At 37.8% G+C, this 12226-nt stretch overlaps 1 protein-coding gene across 1 annotated transcript; it reads left to right on the forward strand.

Moving 5' to 3' along the window:
• The first annotated feature begins 5050 nt into the window (after window positions 1-5050).
• LOC149836883 (small ribosomal subunit protein uS12) lies at window positions 5051-9237 on the forward strand. Its single transcript, XM_090007173.1, has 4 exons — window positions 5051-5156; window positions 8407-8562; window positions 8724-8850; window positions 8927-9237. Exons 1-4 carry the CDS (start codon window positions 5152-5154, stop codon window positions 9065-9067), a joined length of 429 nt encoding a protein of 142 aa, XP_089863299.1. The 5' UTR covers window positions 5051-5151; the 3' UTR covers window positions 9068-9237.
• The last annotated feature ends 2989 nt before the right edge of the window (window positions 9238-12226 follow it).

Below are 12226 nucleotides of genomic sequence, written 5' to 3' on the forward strand. Positions count from 1 at the left end.
TGTATTGGTTCGGGTTTGGGTCTACCTTTAAAGCATGTTCAAGAACATGCCCCATTAAAATCTAACCTGTTTACGCCTGACAAAATTTATATTAGAATTTCTGAACCCAACAGCCCACATGCGAACATCAATTTGGACGTACCAAGAGTCCCAATCGACCTAATTAATGTCAGTTCATCTTAAAATTAGAAGTTTCAGAAATAGGCCTGGTGAAAGAGGACCCGAACCCCCACCCGAATAGGGATGTAAACGGTTGAGATTCGGGTCGGATGTTGCCGATACCAAGTCTGACTAAACTGATGTTGGCTAATTGGACTCAGATTTGAATGAAAAAAAGCTAATATCAAATACGAAAAAAGATGCAACCCGATTTCGATATACACCAGATTTGGCCATGAAATCCTAAACTGAATCCAAATCCGAATCAGATTACTAATCGGATTCAGTTTTCTTAACCAAATCAGATTAATCAAATTCAAAACCGGGTCAGATATTGGAGATATCCAATCAATTGACAACCCTAGACCCAAACCAAGAAATTCTCAAGAACGATAATAGGTAGTGGGGTGGGGCCTTGGCTGTTAGACGGGCAGTCAAGGTTCGATTCCCATGGACGATGTCCAGTTGTCGCCCAGCACAGGCCCCAGGGACAAGCGACCTCCAGAGACATCGATCGTAGATGATCGGCCATGGCGACCTCCAGAGACATCCAGGACGTCGTCTCTAAGCTGTCCTCGGACAAGTCGAAGATCAGAGAGGTAATGATTCGATGCCTGAGCAGCTTCTTCTTTCTTCCTCCTCCTCCTGGGATGTCATACAACACGAAGGATGTTAAAGTTTTCAGGTTAGACAATTATGTCCACCAATTATATCCAAAGAAAACTATTTCCACTGCTTGAATGTACTTGTATAGCTTTATGTGAAATCGACAAAGCATGATCATATTTTTAACAAATTAATTATGATTTCCGGGAAATTCTAGACATTTTGAGATTTAGTTGTTTGATAGTCATGGAAAATTTAATTGAATATTTTATTCTGAATTGTGCCATTTATAAAATTTTAGATTTAACCCTCAACAAAAAAACAAAGAATAAAGTTTTAGAATTTTGAAGATGGTTGAGGTTGATATCTTTGGTGATTACTAAGTTGTAGGATATGGAAATGGAAGGCCAAGAAGACGAATATCCTCTCTTCCCTTTCTATATGACTCTACACAGAGAATTTAGTGGTACAATCTAACACCTGCTGAATTGTTTAGAATATTCTTGTTGAATCCTGTCAACTTGCTGTTGGGTCCAGAACTGTGTTGAGATTTGGAAAAAAATGAGAGCTATCACATGTGATCTTGACATGGTGGGCCAATTTAGAAATTAGAACCTTAGCAGACTGCAGCAAAATGTTTAACAAGCTTTTATATTGAAAAAACTCCTGTATAAAATGTTCAAAGTTGTTTTATGATTGTGGTATCGGACCCAAATGCTCTAAAATAAACAAACATTTATGTTGGAGTTGTGTGGTAATCGATGGATCAAGTAGTCCAGAATAGGTAAATTAACATCATTGATGAATTCTGACATATACTATGGGACAATGCATGACTGTAATTACCGTGCATATTAGGAACTAGCTGATAGAATAACAACAAATATGGCAATAATCAAGATCTGAACCTTGGCGACCTGATTTGATAAGAAAAATAAACCTGGCATGACTTGGAGTTGGATCCACACAAAAAATATTGTCTTATTCAATCTTGAAGTTGGTGCATTCAGTGAATGGTGAAAGGGGCGCCATATATTTTTTTTAAAAAACAAAAAGCTGATGATTATCCCCCCAGTGGAGGAAAAAGTGCTGCTGGCATGAATCTACTTATTCCTTTCAATGGAACCAGTTGAAACCCTAAACCCACCAATTAGAAAATTCTGAAAAGCTTGAGCACCCTCTTTCCCCATTGAAACGTGGGTTGTAGCATGAGACTGTTTGTTTTAAATGTAAGAAAAAGTTTAGGGGTGACCGGATGAGAAACTTAGAGTGCTTGTAATCAATCCTTTGAAGAGTATCAATCGGTGTTGTTAAAAGCACACCTTGAGGCGCAAAAGGTGCGCCTTGCCTTGAGGGGAGGCCCTCTGCACCTCAAGGAACCAGACTAAGGCATGAAGAAGAAGAAGAAGATTTTTTTTTTGAATTTTTAGATATTTTTTAATTTTTATAGTTTTTTAATCACCATTATCCACCATTTTGTATATACATGTATATAGCATATATTGCGTACTTATCAACATTAGAATAGAATGAGAAATAAAAGAAATTTCTTAGTAATAAATGTCATGATATAGTGATGTTAAGAGTGTTGGTTAGTTTCTCTGAGTCATTAAAGCAGGCCCTCTTCCCCTTCAGTTCTGTTCATAAAAGCTATTATGTGTGTGTGTGTGTGTGTGTGTGTGTGTGTCTGCATGCGTGCGCTTGCGTGCTTGTGAGAAATAAACTTTGTCCCTGCGCAAGGAGTTTCCAATGGATGAATATTGTGCATTTTCAGTAACCCTAGATGGAAGCAAGGTTCTGTTCAGCTCTTATAAGCTTGTTAAGTAGTAACAATATATATTTTGGATTTTTTTTCTTTTTTCTTTTTTGATAGGCAAGCTGGGGTTAGGCAGAACCCTACCAGTTCATTAAACATAAAATCAGTTTACATTAATCTTAATAATAAAGGAAACAAATACATAAAAAATCATGAGAGATATCCTCCCAAACAAAAAAACCAAGATCCAAACTCAATGTCATTGATTTACAATGGACTTGGATATATTTTTTGCCATAATAACAAGCCAAAGGGGCAGGGGGTCCTAGCCTCGGAGTTTTATGCTGTTGGCACGACGACAGTTTAGGTATGGTAGGCTGAGTCAGCACGATCAGATATTCATGTTAGGTGCGGTTTCTTTGGGTTATAAATTTAAAAAATATATATATAGTGTATAACAAATGATTGAAGCATTTGTTTTGCAAGCAATAGGTTTAAAAATAAAATATTATTGATTCAAGCTTTGAAACAATGTATTTTTTTAATCCTGTTGCCAACTGAGAAACAATTTATTTATTTTTTGGCCAGCTCGATCTCAGCTTGTTTAGCTTGGATTCATTATGAGCTTGAAGCTTGCTACAATAATGGGCCAATCATGAACATTTCAATCTCGGCTCCTTCACCTCATTTACTAAACCCCAGTTGTGACTGCTTTCCTTTCTTTGGAGCTTTCAATACAAGGTGCTAGTAGACTAGTAGTGCTCGGGCTCGGCTTGAGCTTGACTCGCTTTAGTTTTTTGGTCTTACTCATGTGATTAAGTCGTTAAGCTTTTGCATTGTAAGTGGAGAGTTCAAAGGCGAGGATGGGATTCAAACTCCCCACCTCTAATTCTGACAACTTATTCATATTTGCAAGACCTTCTTTTGTGATCTCTCTCTCTCTCTCTCTCTCTCTCTCTCTCTCTCTCTCTCTCTCTCTCTCTATATATATATATATATATATATATATATATATATATATATATATATATATATATATATATATATATTGGTAATGATATGGTGCTCCCGGATTATACTCCCATATAATAGAAGCTTTAGATTGTCAAATTTCTTAAACTTTTTATAGATATGATCTATAATCGTTATTTAGTAGAATCCAAGTTTTGGATCATGTGATTATAGCTCATAAGTAAGACCTTTAAAAATCATTGGCTCTTACCAAAATTTCATGACTTAAAAAATCTTACTTTTATACATAAAAAAACATGAACCAATGCCAGATTTCTGTCAAATAAACTATGTTAATTACACCCATAAGGTTTAATTGAAAAGATACAACATACAACCATGATTTCTAGTATGTGGGAGAGCACCGAAGCATTACCCTCTCTCTACATATATTATATATATTAGGAACCTTAAATAACTACACGGACTGAGCTTGGTTGTTTGATCAAGCTTGGCTGGTTTTTATGTACCGAGCTTCAGCCTTTGCTCAAGCTTGGCTGGTTTATCTACTCGAACAAGTTCGAGCTTAAACTAGACAAGCTCGAGCTACCTGGGCTCATTGTTCACACCTATTGGTGCCCTAGATACTTTCTGTGGATAATATGAATACAAGTAGGCTTGTCAACGGGGTCGGGTACGACTCAATTTCAACCTAAATTAGATTAGGTAGTACCTGAGTTATTGCACGAACAAAGAGGTTTGGATTAGTTATATGAGTCGGACAAACAGGATCCGAATAGTATATGGAATTCCTTACTAGAGTCGGATCCAACCCGAGTTTTGATTAAGATCTCCCACTCTGTAAAACTTAAAAATTCATCGGATCCATTTTATGTTATCTATATCTTGACCCAGGTCTGATTGTGCTTACGGTAGGTCAAGTCAGACCCAGACATGGTACTGGAACCTCCAATCAGATCAAATCCAGACCCACTTAGTGCAAGTGAAGATCCGATAAAGTTGACCCTATTAATGTTCTAGGTCCTTGTGGACCAACTAACTAAATGGATCTAGGCTGAGGACCCGGTACACCAGTCCAAGGTTAGGCGAGTAAGACCCAAGTTCCAACCAATCAAAGCCGAGCCTCTACTATGCTGCCTAGGGATGGCAGTGGACAGGGGGAAATGGATCTCCGTTTGAACAGGGGATGGACATAAAACGGAGAATGAAGGTTAAAATCAAAACCTGTGCGGGATGGACTTACTCTTGCCTCAGCTCTGCCCACGATCCATGTTAAAGAAATTACTATTATATCTTTATACATATTATAAAATCTTTTAGAAGACGTGAAACAAAAATTAGACCAGATATAAAGGTTAAAATCAAAACCCACTAAAAATAAGGCGACCATGAAAGGCAAAATTTTAGGACGGGGCGGAATCCCCGCCCCGGTCCACTGTTATCCCTACTGCTGCTGCCCACTGACTTAGCAAGCTAATCCGGGCTCTTGATTCGGACCCGAACAACCGACTCGGGAGAGACCGAGTCTTTTACCAACGCCTATAAAAGGCTGAGATTGAGGGTTAGGGTTTCATCCTTCGCTTCCCTTCTCTCCTCCTCATACCTCTCTCTCCCATCTCGTGGAAACTGCAGGGGTCGGCTAACCGATCAACGGAAAGATGGGGTAACTCTTCTCTTCCTTCTTTGCTCTTCTAGCTTGGATTCTCTAGGATCTCTCCGATTCTTAAGGGTTCCGTACGATGTCTTTTCATCGATATATCCTCGTTTGCTTCTCTTTTCTTGAAGTTTTCAAACCACCCAAATTTCGTTTGTTGTTGGTGTTACTTGTAGTTTCTTCTGCTCAAATGAATAGAGAAGGGAGTTCTTTTTTTTCCTTCTTTATTTATTTTTTGCTGTTTGTTATGGAATATGTGGCGGTGTTTGTGTGTTTTGGTGCGTTGGTGTTCGGCGCTTTTACTAGATTACTTGGGGTTTTGATTGGATTTGATATCATGGAATGATTAAGGTTGGTAGTGTTTTATTTGTTTGCAATTTCTAGTCGTAGCTTGTGAAATTATGGAGACCCCAACATGCAGAAACTATTAGATGTTTAACGAATTGGGTTTATCATGGTGAACTAGAATCTGGGTTTCGAAGAGTGCGTTATTGGTTCAAGCGGTGGTCATTGTAGCCCTCTATGGCTCGGAGTTAGGGAAGTTGCATACTTTGTTGTTAAAAAATATATTAGTTTTTGAGTGACATTTGGTGGGCGTGTTGGTTGAAGAGTGGAAGTTTTAATAGCTGAGGATTTTTTGAGGTTAAAACTAGTCTTCTTAACTGTGAAAGCTCCAATTCGAGTTGATGTATCATTTGAAGCAAGATACAGCGGCCTCCATCTCAGAGATGCATTTTAGGTGTTAAAAGATGTACGCATCCTAAAAAAGTTGTTTTCAAGCTCAAGTATTTATTTGGCGCTTATTTTAGGGCACGATAAGTTTTAACTTGGTGAATCATGTACCTCTTTGAGATGTTAAAGGAGACATGCGTCCTAAAAAAGTTGTTTTTGCAATTTAAAGATTTATCTATCATGCTTATTTTTAGTTACAATATGTTTCGACTTGGTAAATCTGTGCCTCGGGTCATATGATGTTGGTTCAAGCACGGATTGCTTCATATTCTTTTTCGTCCTCATGCCTTCAAGGGGACCTTCTCAACTTTCTTTTTTCTGTTTGTTATGTTACCGTATATTTACCTATTCAAAGCCTTCTCGTCTCCAGGCCATTTGTGGTTTGGAACACTGGCTCAAATATGCATATTGATATAGTGATTAATATTGCAGAAGGTATACATGGAAAATGATTTTATAACTGCATCATGCACCTTTAAATTAAGGATGCCAATACTACACACTGAGTCTATCATATGTTCAAGAAAACAATAGGTTTGCTAAAAGGCTGCTCGATGGATAGGTTTCACTATTATGATCAAGGGTCTCCAGTTTGAATCACACGGGTTTACTAACCAGCGTGCCTACAAGAATAATTTAAAAACATTTTAGTATTTTAGTTCCAGAGATTCTCCCTAATGTTGAACAGGCAGCAAGAAGCCATTCGTGGTGTAACTTTTACTCATCATGTCATACATTTTTCCACAAGTTTATTTCTATTACATTGTTCGTTTATTATCCATTTGATTAATCTTCTTGTTCATTCCTTCAATTCCATTTCTTTGTACCTGTGGTTCCCTCCTACTATGTTTTCCTCCTACATATGCAAGTGAATCACATATGGTTGTGTATGCAGTTTCACTGTACATATGTAAAGTGTAGATGCAGGAAGGGTTCACACGTGCATTTGGCTTTACATGATCTGAGTTGATAACTAAGCATGTGCTGTACAAGCTCAACTCTGTTCACCTTAAACCATTAACTAAGATTCTTTTGGGTTCAGAGTTGCCTGGCAGATGAGAGTTGGATATAATAGAAATATTAGGCATTTGTATATATAAATATATTTCATGAGATCTACACACCATAAAGACCCACTTTGATATTGAATTATACATTGTTAAATATATGTGCTCTATTGGATAATGTAGTACTAGACATTTACGAGCATATGGTGCTCCAGGTTCATATATTAAAAATAACATACAAAAGAAACATGAATAACATGTTTCTAGTGAGAAACTATAAATAAACAGTACAGTAACAATATGAGAAAACTTAATATTACAGATAAAGACTAATAAATAACAATATGATCAAGTCTGAAGAACAAAAAAAGACTAATAAGTAAAGTCATGGACACTCATTTACCATGTCAAAAGAAGGTTGATATGTTGATGCCAGTCGACAGGGCTAAGCAAAGAGCCTGTGACGTAGGGCTAAAATCACTGTTTGTTGTAACATGTAGACATAGCGCAGTGATTTTGTTTTACAGGTGCTAATAGTAGACCAAAAATCGTTGTATGTTTTACCTAATAAGTGCATGTTTGGTAAGCGGGCCTAAGTCCTAGTCATAGAACATTAATTTTACTTTCATAGAGTTTCTCTCTTACTCATATAATTGGATCACATAGGGAAACTAAAATTATTCTTTTATGTGCAATAACCAGCCCAAGTGCTGTTTTCATCCAAGCTTTATCACTTGGTAACTGAAATGCATTTTCATTCACTAAGTCATTTGCTGTGTAGAAAAGTGAATGTTGCTCTAGAAGGATGGTGGTCCTTATTTTATGGTTTCAAATGGAACTTGCTATATGAAGGATTCTTCCTATTATCATACTGGGAATTGTAGACACTATGCGTAGTCTGAGAAAATGGAGGACTCGGCGATATGCAATTAAAACCAATGTGAACATTTCCTCTTTCACACAAAGTCAAGCTAATTCACCTCAACTAAGGTATTCACTGGATTTTAAACTAGTTTATTATAAGCTCGCTTGGATTCTCTTTGCTTAGCATTTCAAATGGACGTGCTCATGCGTGAGATGCTTCCAATCGCTTTGACGTGGGTGTGGCACCCAGTTGGCCGAGTCCTTGTGACATAGGTTTCATTCGATCTTCAACCAAGTGAACAGCTGAACAAACAATTAAACTTGAGACCTTTAGTTGCTAGCTAACATTACTTGTATAGTTGCTCGTTAACGTTATTTGTATTTGTATATATTTTGCTAGTTAACAATACTTGTATGTTTGCTCGCTAATGTTATTTGTATTTTTATATATTTTTCTAGTTAACATTACTTGTATAGCTGCTCTCTAACGTTATTTGTGTTTGTATATCTTTTACTCCATTTGTAATAAGAACCTTCAACAGCATCCAATTTTTGCAACCCTTTCGCATATTGGTGTGCAAATATCTGAAATAATGGTCGTCTGAATGTGTTGTTTGTGCATATCTTTGTATGCTAATGTTGGCATGGCATGACAGGAAGACCCGTGGTATGGGAGCTGGGCGTAAGCTTAAGACACACAGGAGGAGACAAAAGTGGGCAGACAAGTCATACAAGAAAAGCCATCTAGGCAATGAGTGGAAGAAACCATTTGCAGGTTCTTCTCATGCGAAAGGGATTGTGCTTGAAAAAATGTATGGTACATATCTGATTGCAATGAATTGTTCTGTTTGTTGCCTTCATTACAAATTTTTTCCTATTTCCTTCCTGTAGGTCACAATTATATGTGTATGCATGCATGTGCATTTTCTTGATTTCTTTCTATATATTGAAACAAATAAATATGTTGTCACAGTGGCATAGAGGCAAAGCAGCCTAACTCTGCTATTCGTAAGTGCGCGAGAGTCCAGCTGATTAAGAACGGGAAGAAGATTGCTGCTTTTGTTCCCAATGATGGTTGCTTGAATTACATTGAAGAAAACGTAAGCATATGCTCTCCATTTTCTGTATCTGCTCCTTGCGTTTTATATTTCAAATCTAATTCCTGTATCTTTGCAGGATGAAGTTCTGATTGCCGGTTTTGGAAGGAAGGGACATGCTGTTGGAGATATTCCTGGAGTAAGGTTCAAGGTGGTCAAGGTGTCCGGGGTTTCACTTTTGGCCCTCTTCAAGGAGAAGAAAGAGAAACCAAGATCCTAAACGTGCCTTCTTCTCATCCCTTTTGTTCCACTTTTTTTCTCAATTTTGAAGGACTGCTCTTATATACCGTTATTTTCAGTTCTTGTTCTTCTGTTTTCTTTCTCAAGTGGAGTTTGCATAAGGATGGATTTTCTACTTGTAGGATTCAATTTACTAGGATGGGTTTTCTATTTGTTGTGCTTTATTTACTGTTCTTACCAATTATTCTTGCCTTTTTTATGTTGGAGGAAGTTTGTGAAGAGGTTAGTCTTGAGCTAAGGATGCTTGCTCTCTCTCTCTCTCTCAGCTCATTGGTATTTACTATCTAGTACCTATGACGTTTTTCACATGCTTTGTAGATAAAGTCCTAGTACATGACGATAGTGATGTGTAAACATGTATTTTTCAAGTGCTTCTAACAGTTAATAGCCGACTTAAATTGCAGGACTAAAAGTAGTTTAATGTTGAAACTGCATGAGCCTAAAGGGGCGTTTGAAACCCTTTGCATTCCCAAGGGTCTGATCTTGCATATGACCCATGCTGGAATTCGTTCAGCATGGACGATTTATTAGGAGATGCACTTTTTGATTGGGTGGTTCCGATGTGAAAATATGGTTATCTTAATAGTGAAAGTTTGATGCATTATAGGCTCTAGAATTTTGTAACCCTTAGAAATCAGTTTATACGGCACAATTGGACGATCTAAAACATTCTTGTGACTGATCAGACCATATAGGTCATATTCTCAGGGCCTGATTTACAAAAAAAATCTAGAAAAAGTGAAGGAACGGCTGGTTTTTGTACTAAAGAGTATGGTATGCTCGAGATAGCATATGAAAAGGTTGGTAAACAAGCCTGATAAATGAGCTGAACGAACCGAACAGAGGTGTTCAAACTTGACTCATTTTTTTGGCGAGCCTAGTGCTCATGTTGAGTCCGAGTTAAATAAACAAGTTTGAGCTAGTTTGTTTACAAAAAAAAATAATTTGGACTCCAAATCTACTGAGCCATATCGAAAGTGGCCCATTTACAAAGTAAATTCATTATTTCAAAGCTGTAAGCAGTAAGATTTGAACTCAAAAACAATTTTGTATAGTTTTAACAGATTTTGTATACAGAATGAAATATAGGTCCAACACGGTAGCGAGACACTTGGTCAAATTGGCTTAAGAGGGGGTTCAAAAATCATGAATAGATCACCCCTCAGACTGGCTCCTTTCGAGGGATGATATATAGATGATTGTAATGTTCTTCGATTAATGAAATCTGGTAGAGGTCCGTCTAACCCCAGCTTGCCTTTCAAACACAAAAATGCTACATGCCTGGGTGATTTTCTGTGTTTTGTGTGGCTCAAGTAATTTGTAAAGTCGGCCAATCACCTAGCCTCTCTCTCTCTTTCCATATTGCTCATTTCTTGCAAAAAGAACTGCCAAAAGCGCTGGCTTTGCTTGCTTTAGTTCCACCTCTTGCATTGCAGTCAGTGGATTTGAAGAGCCCAGAAATTAATTGGCTGTCTAAAAACGTTGCACAGATTGCCTCTCTGGCCAGGGCTCGACTTGTCTGGACGTTGCAGGTTCAAAACCTAATGGTACAGTTGTATAACTGGTAGGGGTCTGCCTAACTCCAGCTTGCCTTTAAAAAAAAAAAGATTGCCTCTCTGGCCTGGCCTGGCCTGTCAAAGTTTTTTTAGTCTTCTAAGATGCCTTTGCTTTTGATTAAATATATCCAATGGCAAGAAAAGCCGCATACTCAGCGTGAATATGATCATAACCGCTGGGTTCAACTGCTCCATTTTTGAGGATGCATTAGGAGTGACACAGTCATGATGCATTTCTCTTGGCATCATGGCTACTTCCATAAGTTCATGTCAAATCCTCTCTACTGGTGTTTTGCACACTAAAAACTTATTAAAACATTAAAATAATATTTGCATGCAAGGATGCCAATGGATTGGATTTTCCGTCCAAATCCTTTTTTTTTTGAAAGGCAAGTTGGGGTTAGGAAGACCCCTACCAGTTATACAATTATACCTTTGGGTTTTGAACCTGCATCCCAACACGAGGTGACATGCACTAGTTGCTCCTACCAGACAATTCGTCCAAATTTGATACCATTGGATCTGGTAATCCAAAACCATATGAGATTATAATCAGATGCAGATATGAATTTAACTTTTTTTCTGCTGTATATTGTGAATATCCGGATTTGATGGATATTTGAATCCGCTTACATGTAAAAAGGTGAGTTCAATAGGGGGGATCCGAATTCAAATCCATTTAGCCAACATCCCATTAATTGGATATGGTGCAGCCACATGCAACCCTAATTCGAACGGTTTGCATCCCTATCTATAGGAGTCAATATCCATACTATACTATCAAGACTTAGTATGTCTGGTCGTCTCACTAGGACACGCCACCAGAATGGCGTGTCCCTGTAACACAGGTTGCTACATACTTTATTTGCTATATGGATTCTCTCCAATAGACCCTATTAAACTTGTTTAGGAGAGTGGTTCCCAAATCAACAAATCTGAGATCTAAGGTTCTGAAATCTAGGGTTTGATGCATAGCAGGGCTGGGAAGCACAATTTGAAACCTCACAATAAAAAAAACAACCATGCCTTTCAAGACCACTGGGAGGGTACCAATTTGAAAACCACCGGTTTGGCCCAAGAAAGCAGTTGTGTAAACCTCGATCCTCAGCATGGGTAGGTCGCACAAGAAATCAAAGGATTGGGCTTGAGATCCGAGGCAACCAAAAGCACTCTGAAGCAATCTTGTCAGTATCTGGCCCCAACGATTCAGGTGAATCCGCCAATACCAATTCTCAAGTGAATCGTTCTGAATAGGCTAAATAATAATCACAAATATTTGGTGTCAAAACATGGTAAAACTATTAAAAAAATATTTTTAATTATTTGTTAAAAAATAGCCGATTCGGGTTAGTATCGTGACGATATGATACGTATCGGCCAATACAGGTAATGACAACATTGCTCTCAAGTTCTTTAGTAAAAAAATTTTGCTTGTCTGTTAGGAGCAGCTAGTGCAGGTCACCTTGAGTTGGGACGTTGCAGGTTCAAAACCCAATCCTATAGTTGTATAACTGGTAGGGGTCTGCCTAACCCCATCTTGCCTTTAAAAAAAAATTTGTTCTTCAGTAACAAAGTTGATAGTT

Source organism: Nuphar pumila, chromosome 5 (assembly GCF_984573655.1).
Source record: "Nuphar pumila chromosome 5, dmNupPumi1.hap1.1, whole genome shotgun sequence".
Classification (NCBI taxonomy): domain Eukaryota; kingdom Viridiplantae; phylum Streptophyta; class Magnoliopsida; order Nymphaeales; family Nymphaeaceae; genus Nuphar; species Nuphar pumila.